General features: G+C 41.3%; 1 protein-coding gene across 1 annotated transcript in view; it reads left to right on the top strand.

Moving 5' to 3' along the window:
- The first annotated feature begins 950 nt into the window (after positions 1 to 950).
- Positions 951 to 26,330, top strand: part of RBM20 (RNA binding motif protein 20) — a 248,595-nt gene continuing 223,215 nt past the window's right edge. Inside the window, exon 1 of the mRNA XM_040437466.1 lies at positions 951 to 1,081. Coding sequence (XP_040293400.1) covers positions 996 to 1,081 — 86 coding nt within the window. The 5' untranslated portion in view covers positions 951 to 995. The remainder of the gene's footprint in view (positions 1,082 to 26,330) is intronic.

The following is a 26,330-nucleotide window of genomic DNA, read 5'->3' as shown; positions in this document are numbered from 1 at the left end:
AAGGGCAGGACACTAGTTGTCAGGAGGTCTGTTTTGTCCTGGGATGGAGAGGGTTAATATGGTCGGCAATCTGTCTGCTAGCACCCCCAAACCTGAACCCCCTCCCCGTCGGCGATCTGTCTGCTTAGCCCCCCCCCCCCCACGTCAGCGGTCTGTTTACTGTCCAAACCCCCTCCCGATACCGCTTGGGTCGGTCGGCAGGCTCAGTGAAAGACGTGAAGAGACGTCAGCGGCGCCGCGGAGCTTTATGGACGTCCCCAACGTGACTCGTCCGCACAGGTTAGAACACGATGACCACACGAAGAAGCGGTCACCAGAAGAAATTGAACAGCATTTGGTGTCTCGGTCAGCCGGCCAGTGGAAGTGGGGTGCACCTGACCTAGGTGAGCTGCTGCCAGGGGGGGGGGAGGGGTGCTGGAGCTCTAAGCTTGACACCATTTTCTACCGCACCGGGTGACACCAGCCCTAGCAACGCCACTGTGTACAGGGTCTGATGTAGATTACAGATGAGGGGGGGGGGGGGGGGTCAGGAAACTGCCTAAAAAAAAGGCTACAAAGACACAAACACAGGAAAATGTGCCACACTAAAGTACACACGAGGCCGGGGACCCTCACAGGCCTCTCTGCGGGGGTCCTATAATCTCCTATTCATCTGGACCCTGCCAGCCTTTCTGAGACGGGGGTCCTGGATTGGAGAGAGTCATCATGAAGAACAGCTGGGCGGATACCAGGGGGTCTTCAGGACAGGGCAGGGTTAACTTCCAGGGGCTTGGAGTAAAGTTTTTTTTTTTTTTCTGTTTGGTGGGAATGATACCAGGGTCTGTAGTGTCCCGGACTGGGAATGGTTACCAGAGAGGGGCGTGTCCAGCAGTCCAGCTGGGAGGAGCCCCGGGCCCCTGTCACGCTTGTTGTGACAGCCCCCCCGCCCGTCCCTCAGCCCTGCTCTGGATGTCAGCCGCCGCCGCCGTCGGGGGATTCGCTGCTGCCGGTGCCGAATGCTATTGGCAGCCATGAGTCAGGCCCGGGACCCCCGAGAGCAGGAGCAGCCCGGGGGGGCCAACCGCCCTCAGCTGGGACACAAGTAAGTCCTGGGGGGACTGGTGGTGAGGACCACAGGTCGGGGGAGGGCATTCCTGGGGGGTCTGTGCATTGTATCCAGCCCTCCCCACTGTGCACCCGGCAACCATCAGGTCATTATCGGGGGGAGCAGCCGGAGCTTCACTTTACAATGTCACCATCAGAGTCACAGAGAGTGAATAGAGGAGAGACGGTGTATACGGCTGTAATGTCAGAGTCAGAGTCAGTATACACTGTATAATATCACAGGGTGAGCGTATATGTCAGAGTCAGTATATACTGTATAATATCACAGGGTGAGCGTATATATCAGAGCCAGAGTCAATATATACTGTATAATATCACAGGGTGACTGTATATATCAGAGCCAGAGTCAATATATACTGTATAATATCACAGGGTGAGCGTATATACAATATGAAAATCAGGGCAAGTCTATATACTGTATAATATCACAGTAATGAGGAGTTTATATACAATATGAGAGTCCGGGTAAGTGTATACACTGTATAATATCACAGGGTGAGCGTATATACAATGTACGGGTCAGAGTAAAGGTATACACTGTATAATATCACAATTACATATGCGATGCCAGTATCAGGGTGGGTGTATATAATGTCACAATCAGACTAAGTGTAACTGTATGCCATGTCAATCAGAATCAGGGTGTAGATAATGTCACAATCTGAGTGAAGATGAGTACATGTTTGTTGTCACAACAGTCTGTGAACAATGTACAAAATGACTGTTTATACAATGTCACAATCCGAGTCAGAGTTATCTACACAATGTCACTGTCATAGTCAGGGTTATTGTCTATACATTGTCACAGTGAGTGTATATAATGTCACGTATATAAGTCAAGGTCTGTATATATACAACCAGAGTCCTAATGAGTATATGAAATGTATTAATCAGAGTCATTGGTTTATATACAAAGTCACAGTGAGTCAGGGTTATTGTATATACAATGTCACCATGAAGTGAAGTGAAACAATGTTACAGTCAGGGTTATTGTATATACAAAGTCACAGTCAGGGCCAGTGTGTATGCAGTACAATGTCACCATGGGGGTCATTCTGAGTTTATATACAATGTACAATCAGAGTCAGTGTGTATACAGTGTCAGAGTATTGTACATACAGAATGTTACAATCAGCGTTAGGGTTGTGGTATATTCACTGTCACAGGATGTATATACAGCCCTACGGTTTTTGTGTCAGTGGCTCTATCAGTCAGACATCTATGTAGAAATGTTATAATGATCTGTTATTATTTTAATATGAAGGAAATAACTGCGTTATATCACACACCTTCCATCAGTGGCCAGTATTTCCATTGTGCCTCCCAGTTAATAACCATATTACAGCTGTACGGAAAACACAATGAAAAGTTATCAGAATGCGAGGTTCGGGTTGAAATATTATGGACACTGGTGCCTGAAGGAAAGCTGTAAAATCACCTGAAATTGTGAATTAGAATAAATGTGCAAACAGTGAGAAATGACAAATGTCACATCTGGATGTAAATGTGAGGAGGATACAGGAGGCCATAAACCTAATGATAATAAGTGTTGAGAGGGCAATTAGCATCTGATGTCACCAAAATAACAGGTTTGTTGATTCTGCCTCATCTGTGGCAACACATTGAGAACTTGGTCAAACTTCTTTTTATTACTTTTTACGATCATAGCTTTTAATGAGCTCTTGTACAACACAAGCAGCATTACCCAAAAACCGTATCAGAAACAGCGGGAGCAATGTGACGGAAAATAATCCCCATATTAGAGAAACCGTGCAGTGATATATGTTAGACTGCTGCTTGTCTGGGTCAGATCCATATTGGCGGATATACTGTCAATAAGGTAAACTACAAAGATAAATGACAGATGATATCAAATCACCAACATCACGGCTCTATGGCTGGGGGTTTACAGATACATCTGGAAATAGATACAAAGAGACACATATATTCATAGATAGATAGATAGATAGATAGATATGAGAGAGAGAGAGAGATAGATAATAGATAGATAGATAGATAGATAGATAGATAGATAGATATTAGATAGATAGATATTAGATAGATAGATAGATAGATAGATAGATAGATATGAGATAGATATGAGCTAGATAGATAATAGATAGATAATAGATAGATAGATAGATAATAGATAGATAGATATGAGATAGATAATAGATAGATAGATAGACTGATAGATAGATATGAGATAGATATGAGCTAGATAGATAATAGATAGATAATAGATAGATAGATAGATAATAGATAGATAGATATGAGATAGATGATAGATAGATAGATAGATAGATAGAAGATAGATAGATAATAGATAGATAATAGATAGATAGATGATAGATAGATAGATAGATAGATAGATAGATAGATAGATAGATAATAGATAGATAGATAATAGATAGATATTAGATAGATAGATATGAGATATAACAATGAATGGTTGTCACGGATCCGCCCCTCTCAGCAGTATCATCACAAGGGCAGATAATGTGAAGTAAAGTCCTGACCTGTAAATCTTTAGGTATAATATTAATGACTCCACAGCAGAGAAGTAATTGACAGAAAATCTGTAACTTGTTTGGTTTTTAAGGTCTCTTGATAAGGCTACATTCACACAACCGTATGTACATTTTTTAAGTCCACTAAAAATACGGATGACATCTGTGTGACATCCGTGTTGCATCCGGGTTTTTTTTGCGGCTCCATTGTAAAAATGCCTATCCTTGTCCGCAAAATAGACAAGAATAAGACATGCTCTATATTTTTTGCGGGACTACGGAACGGACATACGGATGTGGACAGCACATGGTGTGCTGTCCACATTTTTTGTAGACCCATTAAAATGAATGGGTGCTCATCCAATCCGCAAAAAAACGGAACGGACATGGAAGCAAAATACGTTCGTGTGAATGTAGCCTAAGGATTGTGTAGAGGACTGACTGCAAAGTATTTTATCATCAGCCCGTATATGCCCTCTGACCTTGATGTCATTTGTGTGAGATTTGTAGAACAGTGTTAATATTGTGCTACAGACCTGTTACTTGGAGAGGTGGCACTGACTGAGGAATCTGCATTACCTCCTGACTCCGGCACCTTGGGAGGACCGCTAATAGTTCTATCTGTCTATCTAATAAACAAGAAATAGCAGCAGCACAGTCAGTGTTCAGGTTGGGTGCAATACAAAAATCTACAGAACGTATCCAAAAACAAATAATGAGGCAGCACTATCTCATATCTGTCTATCTATCTATCTATCTATCTATCTATCTATCTATCTATCTATCTATTATCTATATCCTATCTATCTAATATCTATCTATCTAATATCTATCTATCTATCTAATATCTATCTATCTATCTATCTAATATCTATCTATCTAATATCTATCTATCTATCTAATATCTATCTATCTATCTATCTATCTATCTATCTATTATCTATCTATTATCTATATCCTATCTATCTATCTATCTAATATCTATCTATCTATTATCTATCTATCTCATATCTATCTATCTCATATCTATCTATCTATCTATCTATCTATCTATCTGATATCTATCTATCTATCTATCTAATATCTATCTATCTATCTCATATCTATATCCTATCTATCTATCTCATATCTATCTATCTAATATCTATCTATCTATCTATCTCATATCTATCTATCTAATATCTATCTATCTATCTATCTCATATCTATCTATCTATCTATCTATCTATTTATCTTTCTATCTATCTATCTATCTATCTATCTATCTATCATCTATCATCTATCTATCTATCTATCTATCTATCTATTATCTATCTATCTATCTATTATCTATCTATCTATCTATCTATTATCTATATATCTATCTATCTATTATCTATCTATCTATCTATCTATCTATCTGTCTCATATCTATCTATCTATCTATCTATCTATCTATCTATCTATCTATCTATCTTCTATCTATCTATCTCTCTATCTATCTATCTATCTTTCTATCTATCTGGTTGTCTATCTATCTAATGTTGTTAACCAAAAAAATCTCAAAATCATTAACAGCCAACATTTTTTCCAGACAAACTGGGAAACTATAATGAATGATAAAGATTAGATCCATGTCTGTAGCTCAATATAGTGATAGGAACTCAACACCAGCATTTACTGTGAGCTGTAAAATTATTATAATTACAACCAAAATAATCTAGTCAAGTACCACCAGTCTCAAAAAAATCACAGACACATCTATTTTTTTTCACAGCAACAGGAAAAAAGTTGCCTATTTTCATGGACTGTCCAGAAATTTCGGGACAGTTGGCAACCCTGCTATCTATGTATCTATCTATCTATTTCATATCTATCTATCCACAGTTCAACTGTCAAAACACTTAGAATAATTATAATCTGCCGCCTGCCCCGCTAGCGGGCCTATGGTGTATATGCCGGCCCTGGCTACGCAAATATTGTAACCTGTACCGTTTTCAACATGTCCTCCTTTGGCTCTGAAATGTGATCGTGTTATTTTGAAACTTCACTGCATAACTTTACGTCTGTTGCCATGTTGAGCTGGCGTTCCGTCCCCTCACCGTCCATTAATTCACTGGAATCTTTTTTTAATTGTTTTCAATTAGGTGCATCGTTTAAAAATATAAAACTGAAGCTCGCAATTTAAAATGAGATGAAGCTGTCTATTTTAACTTTTGTAGATTTTACAGATTGTTACAGATTTGCCTTCGTTACTGGCTAATGATGATTATTACTTTATTTCATTAAATTGATTGTTCTGTTTATATAGAAAAAAGTACTGAAATAATAAAACCTTTTTGTGGCGGACGATGCTCTTTAAATCACTTGTGTAATAAAAAATAGAAATCTGGATTTTAAATACATTTTCTCCAGCTCTATAATCACCGCCATGTACACTTAATATCCAATAAATTACACGACGGTGAAGTTTTTATTACATGATTAAAGGCGCGGAGATTTGAAGGCGAGCTTTAATACCTCTTCAAAACTCCAGCAACTGGCTTTAACTTTGCAGTGCGCCATAAAAATGTACCTTGCATTATAATCTTAAGTCCTGTCGTATCGGACACACAGTCCACCGCAATATTTATACAATATTTAAGTGGAAACGAGAAATGTATTTAATAGACACAAGAGAAAAACATGTGTTATATAATTTTTTCATGTGTTGTTCTCTGTTATACGGTATTTGGTATTCGTGTGGCCCGTCTTCTACTCGTAGCGTCTCGGTGTTACTGATGCAGATGTGCAGGTTTTCTTAGTGAAGGGTATTTTTTTAATGGCTTACATGGCAGATCATGGTAAAATGATACTCTGGTAAGAATACGGCTCACACGTGACACCTAAAGCATTTTTTTAGCAGGTATTTTTATGGGTTCACTATTTGTCATTTTTGGACAAATAAATGGCTGTGTTGCTGTTTTCACACATGCAGTTTTTGGTGCCTTTTTTTAACCAAACACACAGCGGATACAGAAGAGTCGATAAGTTCTTACTTTATATATTTTGATCCAGCTCTGTTTCTGTACTCGTTCTAAAGTACTATATTTAGTGATTGTGACTAATATTGTAGCAACTAAGCACAAAGGTGAATAAAAAAAAAGGAAATTCGAAATTTCAAAAATTAAGAAATGTTTTCTTTCACTTCTAGAAAAGGAATTTGAAAAATAATAACCTCTACAAATAAAGTTGCTTTCTCAATGTTATAGCAGACAGTTTGTAACGCGTATGTTATATATAACTTGATGTCTTGTTTTTTACTGACTGTGGCATGGTGTATATTGTATATTTACCAATAGGGAATTATTAGGCTGAGAAACTGTATAACATGAGAACCACGAAATCTGTCTATTTTTTATTTATTTGTATTGCTTCGTTGGAGCTTTTTTTTCTAGTATGTTAAAAGTTTTCTTGAAGGACGGAAAATCCCATTTCCCTTGTAAATCTCTACTAGTCGTAAGTAATACTCCTGGGTCATAGATGAAGCCGAATGTTGTTGCGTATTCCAGACATTAGGACTTGTTTTCCGTTGTACACACAGGAATGAGTTCAGACCGATTTTACTTTGTTGTTGTTTTTTTGTGTTTTTTTTTTTTTGTGTTGGAAATGTTCTCAGTATAAAATGGCCACAAGGACCTGGCAGCGATGACTGAAGTATGTCAGCTGTGTGTAGAACGGGATAAAAGGTTTAAAAGCCAATCAAACATCTTAGAGTTACTGTCACATGAAAGAAAGTGAGAGGGCATGAGCTGGGCAATCTGTTCCGTCCGATGGGCTGCAGTTATATTCATTTCAGAACAATCATAGACATTAGAAGGGTTATCCAGGATTATTCATAATCTCAATGTTCTTGTTACACTTTATTTATTAACTTGAAAAAAAAATCTAAACCACGAAGGCCGTTTCTCCGAGAAACCACGTTGCGGAGGATCTGCTATATATTACACTAGTGAGCCCTTAGACTTTGACTGAAACCCTATTTCACTCATAAATAAACTTATATTAAAGGGGTCCTCTCACTTCATCATGTAGAGAAAGTGAATACAAGGCACTTACTAATGTATCGTGATTGTCCATATTGCTTCCTTACAATACATTAGTAAGTGCCTGGTATTCACTTTATCTACATGATGGAGTGAGAGGACCCCTTTAACATAAGTTTATTTATGAGTGAAATAGGGTTTCAGGGGAAAGTCTAATTCCCAGTATTTTCCCAGTCTCGCCATCAACAAGCAATAGACCGCCGGTCTCCAACCTATGAGGAAATTACAACAGCTGGGAAGCCACCACTACCATGGACTCGTATATAACCCTCTGTAGTCGGGATCACACATTGTAAAACGCATCTGTAGCCTGATGACGCATTCACACGGCAGCCCGGAGTAGATACAATATTGTGGAACTGCCATTATTAGTATTAGCTACAGAGGAGAATCTAACTTTTTATTTTCTCCATAGGGAATTGCATTTGGATGCTTGCAGATAGTTACAGCGTTAAAACTTTATCTTTGTAATAAAAAAAATCCCACAGGCTTTGTAACAACAAAAGCTAAAGGTTAATATTAGATGAAACCACATTACTCCTGAGGAGTGCAGAGCCGCCCCTGTGTAGGGCTGGGGACGGTCCTGCCAGGAACTACTTGACCCGTTAGTTCTGGCCGGGGTCTGGAGCACAGGAACGGAACACGTTCAAGTGTTTCATTTCCTTCTACTAAAAATGATGATGAGATGATGGCACAAGAACACGGTGTGAAGTTGCCTATATTTCTAGTCTGGTTCCTTTCAGCACTCATTGAGTATTGACCATGTATAGAGGATGCAGAACGTGCCTGTTTCCGGATGCGTCTGCTTGCAGACCATGGCATAGCTATATACTGCTATTATTATTATTATTTCAGGGTCTGAAATTCTGGCCCTGTCGTCTCATTTTTAAAAATGTCATAGGGAAGCGGATTACATAACGGTTCCTATAGTCTGGTATGAGAAGAGGGTTGTCACAGGCCGCCCCACCAGAGCTGAACAGCATGCACCCTGTTGGGGTTGTGGGTAATAAATTGAGCAGCTTTGGTTTTGATTGCCCTTCACACTAACAGGGGACATGGTATTCCAGGATTTTAAAAGAAGAAAAACTGTTACAAGAGGACATAGTTTTAAATTAGAGGGGCAAAGGTTTAAAAGTAATATAAGGAAGTATTACTGTACTGAGAGAGTAATGGGTGCATGGAATAGCCTTCCTGCAGAAGTGGTAGCTGCAAATACGATGAAGGAGGTTAAGCATGCATGGGATAGGCATAAGGCCATCCTTCATATAAGATAGGGCCGGGGGCTATCCATAGTATTCAGTATATTGGGCAGACTGGATGGGCCAAATGGTTCTTATCTGCCGACACATTCTATGTTTCTATGTTTCTAATAGAACAGTCCTTCTCCGTAATGCGGACAATAATAGGACATGTTCTATTTTTTGTGTGGAACGGACATACAGAAACGGAATGCACACGGAGTAACTTCCGTTTTTTTTTTGCGGATTCATTGAAATGAATGGTTCTACATACGGTCCGCAAAAAAAACAAAAACGGAATGGACACAGAAAGAAAATAGGTTTGTGTGCATGAGCCCTTAATGATATGAGAAGTGGGCCTCATCCAGTGCCGGCTAAAACTGCAGGAACTGCCCGCGAAGCCCATCAGCAGTGGTCTCTTCCCGTGCGCAGGCTCGGCAGTAAATTATCTGACTGCTTTGGGCAATGACTTTTTTCCATCCATCTCGTGGACATCATCTAAATACATAAAAGCAGTAATAAATATAATAATATAACGCATCTGAGGGGCAGGAAGTAATTCTGATTTCTGCATGTGATTGGCTGCTGTGGGGCTCAGTAGACTTATGATGGTCGGGGTCACAGATCTGTCGGGGGGTATCCTCAGAGATTGTGCTGCCATCTTTCCAGATCAGCTGTGTCACTATCGATTCTGTTACCTCCTTAATCTCTTTTGTGGGAGACGCATTTATCATGTGCTTAGAACTGCGAGGTCTGAACAGGTGGTGAAATCTGTTCTTCTCTCTACACATTGATGCAAATGGCGGTGAATTGGCCGGCCTGTCCTGGGCTGCTTTGCTCCAGGGGTTACTTTCTTTTCCTCTTGTGTTACATACATGTATTTTGTCGGGTTTGTTCACACCTACGCACGTTTCACTCCTATAGACTTAGTCCGTTTTTATCATGTTGGTATCGGGTTTGTATGAAACGTTTTTTTCCCTCTTTTTTTGGCATGCCATATGTTTTTATTCCTTTTATTATTCATGAAGGAAAAAAATGACTTCTAAATCAAAAATTATTTCTTTTATTGTCACATAGATTGCAAGTAAAAATAATTTTTTAACTCGTGTAAAAATTATTTGTAAAAAACAAAAAAAAATCTCACTTTTTTATTAATCGCCCAAAAATATCAAGGAGTCATTTAAACAAGTAAGAGTTAAAAGCCCCCAAATAATGAAAATAATTTAGTTAAATTTTTTTTTAAAAAATTCCAAATAAAATCCGGGTTCCTGTTGTACAGCCTAGTCCTGGTGGGAGGCTTAATGTATAGCCGTGATTCCGCACCCTTCGCATTCTTTCAAGTATATGCCACATGTCGCTAAATGATCCATAATTATCCCTGGTAATCCTCAGGAATACTCGGCAGGAAATGTATTCTGCTCAGGGTGTGAGGGGGATTAACCCATTAGCCCAGGTATCACAGGGGCCACTCCGTTAGTGTGAAGGCTCATTGACACCGCCGGACACCTCCTGTCCCTCGAGGACGTGGGATGTAGCGACATATAAAGTTACTGGCGTTTTGTTCTCTTACAGTCTGGTCTTGGGCCACGTACACGTCCTCTCCGCAGGAGCTCTGCGTTTACACGGCAGATATTTGGCACATATTTAGTTAGTGATAGCGGTTGTGAACAATGGAGGTCCGATAAATGTTCAAATCTTTTATTATGATTCGCTCAATGCCTTCCTGTTCCAGCCAATGGGTCATTTAGTTCCCATACAATATAATGTTATTTACATAGTAACACAACCCACGCATTTCAGCCCTCGGGGTACTCAGAGAAGGGTCTGGGGGGGGGGCTATCATTTGTATCACAGATTTGACAATATGAGAAAAAGTTACATTTTATCTGAACTGAACGACTGACTTTTCTGGATTTCCTTGTGTTTTACTGGACGGCGTTACACGTCAGCACCGCTCAGAGATGGGATAACGTGGACAACCTGGGGACAGTTTCACTTTTTGTGAGAAAGCCGTTGTTACCATCATGAAACATTGCTATTTTAGAATTATGGATGTAAATGATCAGAATTTGATAACATGACAGCAGAGGAAAGGCAATTGTAACACAACGATTAGCGCTGTAACGGCTTCACCTTGTGCCGTCTAATCCTGGAGCCATCGCCCTTCTGTGATCGCAGACGATCTGAACGGCAGTAACGCGGTTCTCTCGCCTGAGCATATGGCGTCAATCATCAAGGCACTTACTAATGTGTTGTGATTGTCCATATTTTAACATTTTTTAAAAAGATAGATGCCCCTATAATCTTGCAAAGAAAATAAAATACAAAGAATAAAATTATACAATTACAATTTATTTCTGTATAAATTTATATAATTAGTCAAAAATGAAGGTAACCTATTCCCCCTGATTTACACTTCTGAACTTCTCATTTGTATTGTAGATGTAAAGAAATAAATCTGCATTATATATGTATAAATATAAGGTATCTACCTTCAGCCTTTGGATACTTAAAGACGATCAGGATGTCTGTTTTAGTAAATACTTGTATTTCCCGTTACACAGTTTCTTATAACTCTACCTTACACTATTCCTCTGTTATTCCTACTATGTATGAATGAATTGGCAAGTGGTTGTCACCAATCTCTTTTCCTTGTACTATATGAGAGTGTGCAAGGAACCCCCCTCCTCCCCAAACTGGAAACGCCCAGATGTCAGTTTATTCATAGATTTACAGGAGGAATAACAGAGGGGTGGCATAGTGCTGAAAATATGCTCCAGAAGTATTTATTAGGCCTTATGCACACGGCCATTCCGTGCATTGGGGACATCTGTGCGGCGGCCAGGACGGATCGAGACCCGTTCAACTCGAATGGGTCCGTGATCCGTCCGCACCTCAAAAAAATAATAAAATGTTCTATTTTTTTTGTGGTGCGGAGGCACGGACAGAAACACCACGGAAGCACTCCGTAGTGCTTCCGCGGGGTTCCGTACCGCAACTCTGGATTGCGGACCCATTCAAGTGAATGGGTCCACATCCGTGATGCGGGGAGCACACGGCCGATGCCCGCATATTGCGGACCCGCTGTTTGCCGCAATACGGCCACGTGCATGAGGCCTAAATCAGATACCGCAGGCACTGCTCAATTTGATGACAATTTTAACATAAAGCCAAAACCAGTCCCAGCAGCATTTTTGAGGTTTTGTATTGTGGAATAATAAACGATTCCATCTATAATCGCTAACATGGAAGTCCAAGGACTGAAGGTGCAGAACCTGAGTCCTGAGCAGAGACTGAGCTGTGGCAGCCGTCTGCCAGCCTTACCCACACGGTGGGCAGTGAGTACAGGCATATTATTGATCATGAATGTTGCAGGGCTGGCGTCCTCCTTATTTAATACGGCGTTTTCTGGATGCGGGGATGGAATTCCCCACATCTGTGGCTCGGACGTCGCTGTAATGTTGTGTTTAGGATTCATTGTCCAGAAGAGATCTCTGAGGGTGAGAGGAGCAATAACCTGCCGTCCGTCTTCTGTCACGTGATGTGTATTCCTGTTCAATCCATTGTTCTATGTTATCAGCCACTTCACCCCGGACTAGGTCTGCACAAAGGGATACGTGACTGGAAGAGCAGGAGACTCTTTATGTGACCTACCCCCAGTGCGGAGGACGTCCGGAGACGTTCACCTCCATACGTGTGTCTGATACCTGGGGCTCCAGCACTATGTGCTCCTTCCTTGCAGTTCGCTGTATATTTACGCTGCTGGTCGGTTTTAAACAGATCCATTGTTCCGTTTTTTGTTTCTATTGTGTTTCCGTTCTTCCGTTCCGTTTTTTGTTTCTATTGTGTTTCTGTTTCCGTTCTTCCGTTCCGTTTTTCCATATGGCTCGTTCACACGAACGTTTTTGCGTTTCGTATACAGGCCATTTTTTGCGTTCCGTATACGGAACCATTCATTTTTAATAGTTACGCAAAAAAACGGAATGTACTCGGTATGCATTCCATTTCCGTATTTCCGTTTTTCCGTTCCGTTCAAAGATAGAACATGTCCTATTATTGCCCGCAAATCACATTCCGTGGCTCCATTCAAGTCAATGGGTCCGCAAAAAAAAACAGAACACATACGGAATGTACTCGTTCCGTTTTTGCGGAACCATCTATTGAAAATGTTATGCCCAGCCCAATTTTTTCTATGTAATTACTGTATACTGTATATGCCATATGGAAAAACGGCCCGCAAAACACTGAAAAAGCCATACGGTCGTGTGAATGAGCCCATATACAGTAATTACGGCTGGGCAGGGTGCTGATGGGTTATCAGGGCAGCCTGGGGGCTAATGAAGAGCCCCAGGTCGGCCATCTTTGAAGATGTCTCGCAGTGTTACAAAATAGACTGCAGTACAGAAGTCAGGTAAAGTAAAAAGCTAGGGGAAAAAAAAACTACTAAAATATTTTCTTAATAAAACACTTTACAAAGAATATTTTAAAAATGTACACATTACTGCTTCCGTGATAAATTTAATCCACACGGTGAAGGCTGTAAAAAATATAACAGGATTGCTGTTTTTTGCTCATCTTGCCACCCAAAAAACAGAATAATGTATAATAAAGTAATGTATAATCTGCATCTACCAAGAAAAATAATCTCTCACAGCAACTCTGATAGAAAAATCTAAATGTGACGGGTCTTGGAATGCAGTAACAATTTTGTAATGGTTTATATTGTGCAAAAGAAGTAAAAAAAAACCTGCATGACTTTGATATAAAATAAGCCCCTGTGTTGACAAAACATAAATAAAGTTACACGTCTTAGATTACAGCGGTGGGAAAAAAACTAAAATTAAATTTCATTAAGAAACATTCTTATTCCTCGCAGAGCCGTTATTTCAGTTTTCCGTTATATTGTATATCCTAATCGACGAGAGAAAGATATAACATTTTGCTGTAACATAATATGAAATAATGAAGTTCCGCTTCTTATGAAGCCATTAACACAGGTAATTAGTGGATTTGTCCTCAAGTACAAACCATCATTATGAGAGGAGCGTTGCGTTGTTTCACACGGGGCTTATGATGTTATCGTAGTAGCATCAACTGATTAAATTACTTATAAAATAGGGTAACTAAGTTTAAAAAGTACTGCCCTCACGATAAAGTTACAGCCTCGCTCACGGACCTTACAGATTATATGTCTTGTTAAATGGACGTTACAGGTTTGTTAATGTTACAGGACGTGAATGTGGCGGCGTAATATCAGCGAATGTGAGCAGTGACCGAAAGACTAAAATATCTAATACAATTTCTAACGCCTCAATTGATCATCTGATTGTTAAGCTTTCTCTTCTGACCTTCTGTCAGTTTCAGGTGGTCGCTGAGACCACACAGTAACTTTGGAGCTTGGGAAGGATTTCGGAGCTGAGGTTACGCCTGCAGCTTTTAGTTCTCCATAGCTGTCTATTATAAAGGGGGAAGCACTTCAGCTGCCGACACGCTTTATAATAACCCGCAGAGGACTGAACAGCCTGTGTATCATCTATACGTGTACAGGTCACTGCAAAATAGAAACTGTCAGCAGAGATAAGAAAATTCATAGCACATGGAAAAAAAGCGCCATTTGAACGTGACGCTAAACTCACCAGACATGGTCCGGGGTGGGTCGCACAGAAATCACACAAAAGGTGCAAAAGAAACTACATCTTGTAACCTTGAAATTTTGCTCCTAATGCAAAAATCAAAGTCCAAAGTAGGACTTGTCCGATCTCGCACAGGTTGCCTGAAAGTGTTACGGAAATGCTGGACGCGCATTGTGAATGTGGTGCATGATTGTGACAAATTAACCACATTAGCAAACTGAAACCTGATGGCCACACAGTCAAAAAAATGGCGGACGGATCATTTGTGAACATGGGGCACGTCCTTGCGCTTTTTATGTCCTAGTTACTAGTTCTTCTAGTGTATGGAGGTTGTGGGAAGAGGAGATCACCGCCAGGGAGGGCTGAGAAGTCCTACATGTTGGAGCACGGTCACTGAAGTATCGCTGTGTCTATGCAGAGTTTCTAAAGATAAACTTTTCCTGATTTGTTACCACAAAGAACAAAATGTGATTGCAGAATAGTAAATGATATTTGACCACATTTATTATTCAATTTTTTTTTTACTAATTTTGAAAGTAACTGCACAAGTAAAAAAAAATGCATCTACAATTAAGCAAAATCTAAATTTTACGAAAATTGTCTTTTTACTCCAAAAATGAGAACTGCTGAGGAAATGACCTTAAGGGCTCATGCACACAACTGTATGTATTTTGCGGTCTGCAAAAAACACGGATGACGTACGTGTGCATCCCGTATTTTGCGAAACGGAACAGCTGTCCTCTAATTGAACAGTCCTATCCTTGTCCGTAAAGTGGGCACAATTATAGGACATATTCTATTCTTTTGTGGAACTGACATACGGAAATGGAATGCACACATAGTTACATAGTTACATAGTTAATACGGTTGAAAAAAGACATAAGTCCATCAAGTTCAACCAAGGGATCGGTGGGGACGCGAATCCCAGAAGGAAGTGAGACTCAGATTTCTACACGTTTTCATAAGCATTAATGTTTTTTACTTTTAAGAATTCGTCTAAACCCTTTATAAAACTGTCCACTGTTCCTGCTGTGACCACGTCCTGAGGACGTCTATTCCACAGCTTCACGGTTCTTACAGTAAAGAAGCTTTGACGCTTCTAGAGACAGAACTTTTCTTCTCCAGTCGGAGGCAGCGCCCTCTTGTCTTTTGAGCGCATTTTACATGGAACAGCTTTTCACTGTATTTTTTGTAAGGCCCATTTATATACTTGTACAGGTTAATCATGTCCCCCCTTAGATGTCTCTTCTCAAGACTAAATAAATTCAATTATTTTAATTTTTCTTCATAATTAAGACCCTCCATTCCCCTTATCAGTTTAGTCGCTCTCCTCTGTACTTTCTCCAGCTCCAGGGCGTCCTTTCTATGGACTGGTTCCCCAGAACTGACTGCATATTCCAGATGAGGCCGCACCAACGCTTTGTAAAGTGGTGATATTACATCCCTGCCCCGCGAGTCTATGCCTTGTTTAATGCATGACAATATCCTGGTGGCCTTAGAAGCAGCTGATTGACATTGTGCTGTTATTTATTCTACCATCTACAAGGAGAACCAAATCCTTCTCTATAAGTGACTCTCCCAGTGTTACATCACCTAGGACATATGAAGCACAGAGATTATTACTACCAAGATGCAGAACTTTACATTTATCCAAATTGAACCTCATTTACCAAGTTGATGCCCAATCACTCAGAGCGTCCATGTCAGCTTGTAGTTTATGGACATCTTCCATAGACTGTACAGTACTACATAGCTTAGTGTCATCTGCAAAAATAGAAATGGTGCTATTAATCCCATCCTCGATATCTTTAATAAATAAATTAAATAATAGAGGGCCCAGCACTGAACCTTGGGGTCACCACTTATAACCCGGGACCATTCTGAATAGGAATCATTGACCACAACTCTCTGGACACGGTACTACAGCCAGTTTTCAATCCAATTACAGACTATACTTTCCAAGCCCATAGACCTTACTTTACTTATTAAGCGTCTATGAGGGACAGGATCAAAAGCCTTTGCAAAATCCAGAAACACTACATCCACAGCCGCCCCTCTGTCCAGGCTACTACTTACCTCACTACATCCACAGCTGCCCCTCTGTCCAGACTTCTACTTACCTCACTACATCCACAGCCGCCCCTCTGTCCAGACTTCTACTTACCTCCCTACATCCACAGCCGCCCCTCTGTACAGGCTACTACTGACCTCACTACATCCACAGCCGCCCCTGTGTCCAGGCTACTACTCACCTCACTACATCCACAGCCGCCCCTCTGTCCAGGCTTCTACTCACCTCACTACATCCACAGCCACCCCTCTGTCCAGGCTACTACTCACCTCACTACATCCACAGCCACCCCTCTGTCCAGACTTCTACTCACCTCACTACATCCACAGTCGCCCCTCTGTCCAGGCTACTACTCACCTGACTACATCCACAGCCGCCCCTCTGTCCAGGCTACTACTTACCTCACTACATCCACAGCCGCCCCTCTGTCCAGGCTTCTACTCACCTCACTACATCCACAGCCGCCCCTCTGTCCAGGCTTCTACTCACCTCACTACATCCACAGCCACCCCTCTGTCCAGGCTTCTACTCACCTCACTACATCCACAGCCGCCCCTCTGTCCAGACTTCTACTCACCTCACTACATCCACAGCCGCCCCTCTGTCCAGACTTCTACTCACCTCACTACATCCACAGCCGCCCCTCTGTCCAGGCTTCTACTCACCTCACTACATCCACAGCCGCCCCTCTGTCCAGACTACTACTCACCTCACTACATCCACAGCCGCCCCTCTGTCCAGGCTTCTACTTACCTCACTACATTCACAGCCGCCCCTCTGTCCAGGCTTCTACTCACCTCACTACATCCACAGCCGCCCCTCTGTCCAGGCTACTACTCACCTCACTACATCCACACCCGCCCCTCTGTCTAGGCTTCTACTCACCTCACTACATCCACAGCCGCCCCTCTGTCCAGGCTACTACTCACCTCACTACATCCACACCCGCCCCTCTGTCTAGGCTTCTACTCACCTCACTACATCCACAGCCGCCCCTCTGTCTAGGCTTCTACTCATCTTAGAGTAGCCTCATCATTTTTGTTACAAAATTTCCAACAGTTTGTACACTACCGATGGACTTCAGTACACTTGTGACTATTTTTGTGACTTTTTGCAAAGAGTCACAATAATAAATCTGGCTAAAATGCAGACCCACACATAAAACATCTGTCCGCCTCAGGCCCGACACAAACCACCCTAAAAATGACACACAAATGTCATAAATCTACTCCACCAACAAAGCAGGCAACATCACTCCACTTTTCCGGAGCAGAGCACTGGATACGTTAACCCCTTGTTTCCATCCTAGAGACAGGAGTTGGGACCAATGTCCGGTGCTGTGGCTGTGTTGCTGACGTGTTACTTTGGTTCTATCGTGTGTGGTGTCAATTTTGGGGGGACAATTGTATTACATTTATGGCTTGTGCAGGGTATATGTCCCCATGAGATGGAAAAAAATAATTGGAACGTATTTGCCACAGATTTCACCCTATGCGTTGCAAAGGATTAAATCCTTGGTGAAAATCTGCAGAAAGAATGGACAATCTACGGATATAAAATCCACACCGCGCGGTAATTTTCCACAGGGAGTGAATGGGATTTGTTAAAATGTCATCCACTTTGCTGCCCCAGCGATATGCTCACTTCCGCTACGGGTGGACGTATTCTTACTATGAGTGTTTAATCCAGCTATTAAATTCTGTAATATTTCAAATGCCATATGCAATATGGCATTATTATGTACGGGGCTCCCAGCTGTCCCAGGGGAAGGCATGTAGTTACAAAAATATCAGATAGAGGTAAAGTGATCCACATTTCAGGGGAACTGCCGACAGAACGGGAGCCCCTTTAATTTGGGGTCACAGACCAGTTCTGTTATTTTTTTATTGCTGTTTTATGAGAAACTCGATGCATCTGTTCCCTTTCAGGCACAGAAACAGCAGATGGGCAAAAACAGCAGCTTGCCATATCGCACCCCTCCATGATCCATAATATTTTTATTATAGGGAACCAGAGATTCAGAATTAGGTATCAATCTGATGTCGGGAACTGAGGAAAAGCAGAAATGATTTTCCCTTGTAACATGGTTATAAGGGAAAATAATAGCATTCTGAATACAGAATGCTTAGTAAATTAGGGATGGAGGGGTTAAAAAAATAAATAAATAATTTAACTCACCTCATCCACTTGTTCGCGCAGCCCGGCTTCTCTTCTGTCTTCTTCTTTGATGATCAGGAGGAAAAGGACCTGTGGTGATGTCACTGTGCTCATCACCATGGTGATGGATCATGTGACGGACCATGTGATGAGCGCAGTGATGTCACCACAGGTCCTTTTCCTCCTGGGCATCAAAGAAGAAGACAGAAGAGAAGCTGGGCAGCGCGAACAAGTGGATTAAGGTGAGTTAAATTATTATTATTTTTTTTTAACCCCCTCCATCACAATTTTTTAAGCAAAAACCGCACATTTTCCCGCAGCGCACCCGCATCCTATCCGGCCCTCACACGCGACGCCCGTGTGAAAGAGGCCTAACAGACAGAGAGTGCAAAGATTTTATTATATTGAGCCGCCATTTCATTTGGAGAACGGGCACGTTGTATAAACGAATGGATCAAAAGAAATTAGTAAACAGGTGCAAACAATAGTGAGAAATTCAATCTCTATTTCCAAAACATGTCAGCAACCGAACTGTTTGAGAGATTACGTTATAGCTTTATGTAGTATATGTAGCGCACTGGAGTAATGGCAATGCCCCATGGATAAAAAAGTATGGAAATGATCTCAAATTAGCCAATCCAGGGAGATGTCAGGGGGTCTACATGGTGCGGCCTCCTCCGCATGTCTGTATCTGTGATTCTGTCAGTGGTGTGGCGAATTGGTCGTATACTGCCGTTTGTTTCTGACATTACGTAGTGTCTAGCATCTCTGACAGACTGCATCCAATGCTGGGACTGGCAGGTTTTCATAGGGGACGATTAGTTTCATGCCCGTGGGTCTGGACATCATCAGGGCTGAGCAACAGGTGCAGGTTTGGGAGTGGTTTTATTTCTAAAAGAAAAGCTGGATCAGCGCTTTCCAGACATCTCCTCTAACAGAACATAAAACCTGAAATATTAGGATCACATCTGCGCTGTGATGAAACCAATCTGTACGTTTTGTCCTTTCCCCGCTGTAGTCTATGGGTGACCTGGTTATAATTCATACATGGAAAATAGTTGTTCTAAGCCCTTGAATACCGGAGGTTTTTTCTTTTTCGCGTTTTTTCTTCCTTGTCGTCCCAGAGCCATAACTTTTTTTTTTCAGTCACATAGCTGTAGGAGGGCTTGTTTTTTTGCAGGACAAGTTGTACTTTCAAATGCCACCATTTACTATGGCATACATTGTAGTAGGAAGCGGTAAAAAAAATTCCAAATGGTGTGGAATTGGAAAAAAAATGCAATTCCGCCACAGTTTTATGGGTTTCGTCTCTACGGCATTCCCAATATTGTAAAACTGACCACATTTATATAGTTTTTCTTCTGTTCTAATACTGAAAAAACTTTGAAACATATTATTTTTTCTTTTCATCGCCATGTTCTTACTCCCATTACTTTTTTATAGTCATGTCTACGGAGCGGCTCATTGTAGTGGCTCACTTTCTGTGGGACGATCTGTAGCATTTATTGACACCATTGTGAAGTGTGTGTGACTTTTTGATCACATTTTATACAATATTTGGGGGTATGTGAAGCAATGAAAAAATGACGAATTGGTCATTTTGATGTTTTTATCCATTACTCTATTTGCTGTACAGGATAAATATTTTTAGATTTTAATAGTACAGGAGTTTTGGTACATGGCTTCCGTTTTTTGCGGATTCGCGGTTTGCAGACCGCAAAAAATGGAACGTTCGTATGCATGAGGCCTAAATTGCAAACAATCAAGCAAAATAATTTTCCATAGAGCTATAACTTTTTGATTTTTCTGTCGACATATGAAAGCTTGTATTGTGGGACGAGTTGCAATACAGAATCCAAGGATCCATTTAAAGGTTTCTATAAGACATTGAGAAACTGTAAAAAATGTATTTGTGGGGTGAAAATGAAAAAAAACACAAGTCCACCTCAGTTTTTTTTTTTTTTACAGCATTCACAGTGCAATAAAAATGCCATGTCTTTAGCTGCAGGCCAGTAGGAATACAGCGATACAACATTTATATAGTTTTTGTTATGTTTTGATACTTAAAAAAAAATAAAAACATCTAAAAAAAAACGTTAGGGAGTAATAAGGTCACCGTGCAGACCACAGCCAATGAATCCCAAAACTGCTGCCAAAGCCACTCCGGGTATTAGAAAGCTAAGGCTACCCCTACGTTCTTCACCAAAGTCCACTGTGAAGCCGGACTGCTAGGTGACATCTGTGAAGTTTGCAACAGAAAACTGGGGTGGGCACACTAGTGGCAGACCTTCCAGAATGACCAGGGAGGTACAAAAGAAGTCAGCAAGCAGGGTCAAAACCAGAAGAGACAGACACAGCTAATGTAGTAAACAAGAGGTTAATCCAGGCCAAGGTCAGTTACCAGGAGAGATATTATAAGGAACAGCAGCCAGAGGTTTAATCCAGAAACACAACAGTAGTCAGTTTCCCCAGGAGAGTCAATATACAGGAATATGATATTGCTCAGTTAATTAGGATTCACTTGATTGGCTTGCCTTCCAGTCACATTGACAGGTCAACCAGCTGGGACTTGGATGGTCAGCACAGTAACCCTCTGTCACGCTTTGGTGTGGGAGGGAAACACCACAACGAGCATAAGAGGGAAGGGGGAACAGGGAATCAGGCCTGAGAACTAGGGAAGGAAGATGGACACCTCCTAGTAAAACCCTAACCAAAATCCTGACTGACTACCAGTATGAACAGACCCCAGAGTTAGGTGTATTCATATGCAGGAATACCTAGAGTCCTGTCTAGCCCTATAGGACCCTAGTACTAATGGCAGGGACGAGACTACCTGTTCCCCCAAAAGGAAGGACGAACAGGAGTCTCCTTCAGGCCTAATACAAACAATAGGGAAATGCAACACACAGAACCCAAACAAAATACAAAAAGGGAAAGGAAAGACTTAACTTCAAAGGGGCTATGGAAGCACCAGGAACTCCGCCGAGATCCACACACCAGCTATCCACAACTGAAACTGAATCTATAAACCGCACAGCATTGTGGGAGAAGCAACAATAAATAAGAAAGGTTAAATGACCACATTAGCAACACCTGAGGCAAGGGGTGTGGCCATTACCAGAAACAGACGCCTATTGATCCACAAGGAAAACCTGTCAGATCAAACCACGTGTTGCCAGTCTCACCGATCTCCTGCCACCTGTCACGGAAACGTCCGTGACACCCTCCTAGCCCAGCCCTGCATGGTTTGGCTGGGTGAACTCCTGGAAAAAAATAGCTTTTTGTCGCCATATTCTGACAACCATAAGTGTTTTATTTTTCTACTGATGGATCAGTGTGAGGGCTCTTTTATTTTTGTGGGCGAGCTGAAGTTCCATATTGATACAATTTTCATGTACAATTGACTTTTTAATAATTTTTTATTCAATTGTTTTAGAGACAAAGTGACCATAAAAACAGCAATTCTGGCATTAGGGATATTTTTTCTTACTGCGTGTAATAGATAATATCATAATGTCATATTTTGACATTTTCAAATACAGCAATACCAATTATGCTTATTTTTTATAGAGGAAATTCATATTTTTATTAATATTTTTTCAAAAACTTTACTCAGCTGATTTCTACTAGACCCTGAGAATGCCATAGCAATCTATCCACATCAGAAGACAAAGGCAGCACGCTCCCTCCATCTAACCACTCAGATACCACTATTGATTATGGCATCTGAGCAGCTAGCTTCAACCCCAACCTCTACCAGTTGGTGTCAGCTGTGTAAGGAAAAAAATATTTTTCATCAGACCTCAGCTCAGAGCCCCAATCAATGTTAACCACTTCACATCCGGGCCATTTCCCCCTTCCTGACAGAGCCATTTTTTGCAAATCAGACATGTGTCACTTTATGTGGTAATAACTTTAAAACGCTTTTACTTATCCAGGCCATTCTGAGATTGTTTTCTCATCACATATTGTACTTCATGACACTGGTAAAATTGAGCCAAAAAATTTCATTTTTATTTATAAAAAAATATCAAATTTACAAAAAAAAATAAAAAATTAGCAAATTTACAAATTTCAATTTTTTTATTTTTATAATAGATAATAATACCTCCAAAAATAGTTATTACTTTACATTCCCCATATGTCTACTTCATGTTTGGATCATTTTGTGAATGTCATTTTATTTTTTGGGGACGTTAGAAGGCTTAGAAGTTTAGAAGCAAATCTTGAAATGTTTCAGAAAATTTCCAAAACCAACTTTTTAAGGACCAGTTCAGGTCTGAAGTCACTTTGTGAGGCTTACATAATAGAAACCACCCAAAAATGACACCATTTTACAAACTACACCCCTCAAGGTATTCAAAACTGATTTTACAAATGTTGTTAACCCTTTAGGTGTTCCACAAGAATTAATGGAAAATGGAGATGAAATTTCAGAATTTAGCTTTTTTGGCAGATTTTCCATTTTAATCTTTTTTTTCCGCTAACAAAGCAAGGGTTAACAGCCAAACAAAACTCAATATTTATTGCCCTGATTCTGTAGTTTACAGAAACACCCCATATGTGGTCGTAACTGCTGTATGGCCACACGGCAGGGCACAGAAAGAAAGGAACGCCAGGCGATTTTTGGAAGGCAGATTTTGCTGGACTGGTTTTTTGACACATGTCCCATTTGAAGCCTCCCTGATGCACCCCTAGAGTAGAAACGCCAAAAAAGTGACCCATTTTGGAAAATACATCCCTCAAGGTATTCAAAACTGATTTTACTAACTTTGGTAACCCTTTAGGTGTTCCACTAGAGTTTATGGAATATGGAGATGAAATTTCAGAATTTCAATTTTTTGGCAAATTTTCCATTTTAATCCATTTTTTCCAGTAACAAAGCAAGGGTTAACAGCCAAACAAAACTTTATATTTATTGCCCTGATTCTGTAGTTTACAGAAACACCCCATATGTGGTTGTAACCTGCTGTACAGGCATACGGCAGGGCGCAGAAGGAAAGTTACGCCATGTGGTTTTTGGTAGGCAGATTTTGCTAGACTGTTTTTTTGACACCATGTCATAGTAACATAGTAACATAGTACATAAGGCTGAAAAAAGTCCATCCAGTTCTGCCTGTTATCCTGCAAGTTGATCCAGAGGAAGGCAAAAAAAAAACTGTGAGGTACAAGCCAATTTTCCCCACTTAAGGGGGGAAAAATTCCTTCCCGACTCCAATAATAACTGATACACCCCTAGAGTAGAAACTCCAAAAAAACTACGGGATACGGTGGCAGTTTTGTCGGTACTATTTTAGGGCACATATGATTTTTTGTTGCTCTATATTACACTTTTTGTGAGGCAAGGTAACAAAAAATAGCTGTTTTGGCACTGTTTGAATTTTTTGTTATTTGCAATGTTCATCTGACAGGTTAGATTATGTGATATTTTTATACAGCAGGCTCTTACGGATGAGGCGATACCTAATATGTATACTTTTTTAAATTTATTTAGGTTTTACACAATAATAAAAAAAAATTAAAGCAAAAAAAAAATATCATTTTAGTGTCTTCATAGTCTGAGAGCCATATTTTTTTTATTTTCTGGGCGATTGTCTTAGATAGAGTAGCATTTTTGCGCGATGAGATGATGGTTTGATTGGTACTATTTTGGGGTGCATATGACTTTTTGATCGCTTGCTATTACACTTTTTGTGATTTAAGATGACAAAAAATGGCTTTTTGGACACCGTCTGCAGAAATCCTGAGTGACATGAACGCATTTTGCAGGCTGCAGAGGACAAATGGGGGAACATTTTTACAGAAGCCCAAAATAAGGACAATGCAGTAATAAAAAATGCATTTCAAAGGAGTCTATAGCCCCAAGGTTTATTGGGGCAGGACTCCTGGTTGATCCTTAGTGGGACTATGTACTGGTTAGTTCTTCACCTTTGATTATTATTATTATTTATTATTAAAGCGCCATTCATCCCATAGCGCTGTACATATGAAAAGGGGTATACATACTGTGAGACAGTGACAGGTCTCACGCAGGTTGGAGGCAAGGAAGGGGTGGATAGTGTGGTCCACGCCCCTATTCCACCACAGGTGAGACCAGCTGGATGTAGTCAGGCTGGCATAAAGCACCTCCCAGGGTGTCAGAAAGGGGGAACTGTGTTACCTGTAGACAGAGGCCTGGAGGCTCTGTCTGTGTGGTCTCAGCTGGGCAAGGCTGAGGGACCACAAGGCTGGGAGATAGCCTGGAGGTGGGGGACAAAGCGACGCCTGGGAGGGTCGCAGGGCTATAGTCAGGCGGACTACTGAGCCCCAATCCCCCACAAGAGACATTAGCCTGGTGGACAGAGGCCTGGAGGCTCTGTCTGTGTGGCCTCAGCTGGGCAAGGCTGAGGGACCACGAGGCTGGGAGATAGCCTGGAGTTGGGGGACGCAGCGACGCCTGGGAGAGTCGCAGGGCCATAGTCAGGCAGACTACTGAGCACCAATCCCCCACAAGAAACAGTGAACTAGAGACAGTGGGCATACTGTGCTCTGTACAGCCAGGAGGCTGTGGGACATTGGCTGACAAAGCCGCACGAGTTCACAGGGTGTGAACTGAGACCTAGGTGAGTCAGGAAACTCTGTGTTAGTTAGAGCCTGGACGGGCAAGTGTTTATTATTTTATGTGGATGTCACATATGTTAGGTGAAGCTGCGACTTCATGATGACCTGTATTGGTTGGAGTGTAAAATAAATGCACTGTTTGGACCTGAAACCTGGTGTCCTAAAGTCGTGTCTGTGAGAATGACCCCCGGAGAAGAGCTAACCCCCTACAAGTTTTCAGGTTTCTTTTGAAGGATTCCACTGTTGGTGAGAGTCTGATATGTTGGGGTAGCGAGTTCCAGAGTGTTGGGGATGCACGGGAGAAATCTCGGAGGCGATTGTGGGAAGAGGTAATAAGAGGAAAGAAGGAGGTCTTGTGAGGATCGGAGAGTGCATGTGGGGGTGTATCGGGAAAGTAGCTCAGATATGTAGGGAGGGGACAGGTTGTGGACGCCTTGTATGTATTTGTTAGTATTTTGAACTGAATTTGCTGGGCAATGGGGAGCTAGTGAAGGGATTGGCAGAGGGGAGAGGCAGAGGAGTAATATGGTGAGAGGTGGATTAGTCGGGCAGCAGAGTTGAGGATAGATTGGAGGGGTGCGAGAGTGCTAGATGGAAGGCCACAGAGGAGAATGTTGGAGTAGTCTAGGCGGAAGATGATGAGGGCATCTACAAGCATTTTCGCAGAGTCAAAGTTAAGGAAAGCGCGGATGCGGGAGATGTTTTTGAATTGGAGGCGGCAGGTGGTGGAAAGTGCTTGGATGTGCGGTTGGAAGGAGAGGGCAGAATCCAAGGTCACTCCAAGGCAGCAGACTTGGTTGACCGGGGAGAGTATGCAGCTATTGACCGTGATAGATAGGTCTGTTGGGGGGGTTGAGCAAGATGGGGGAAAGATGATGAATTCTTTTTTATCCATGTTAAGTTTTAGAAAGTGAAAGGAGAAGGATGATATAGAAGATAGACATTGTGGGATT

Source organism: Bufo bufo, chromosome 6, assembly GCF_905171765.1.
Source record: "Bufo bufo chromosome 6, aBufBuf1.1, whole genome shotgun sequence".
NCBI lineage: Eukaryota > Metazoa > Chordata > Amphibia > Anura > Bufonidae > Bufo > Bufo bufo.
Note: the sequence above shows the minus strand (reverse complement) of the source record. Positions and strands in the feature narration are given on the sequence as shown.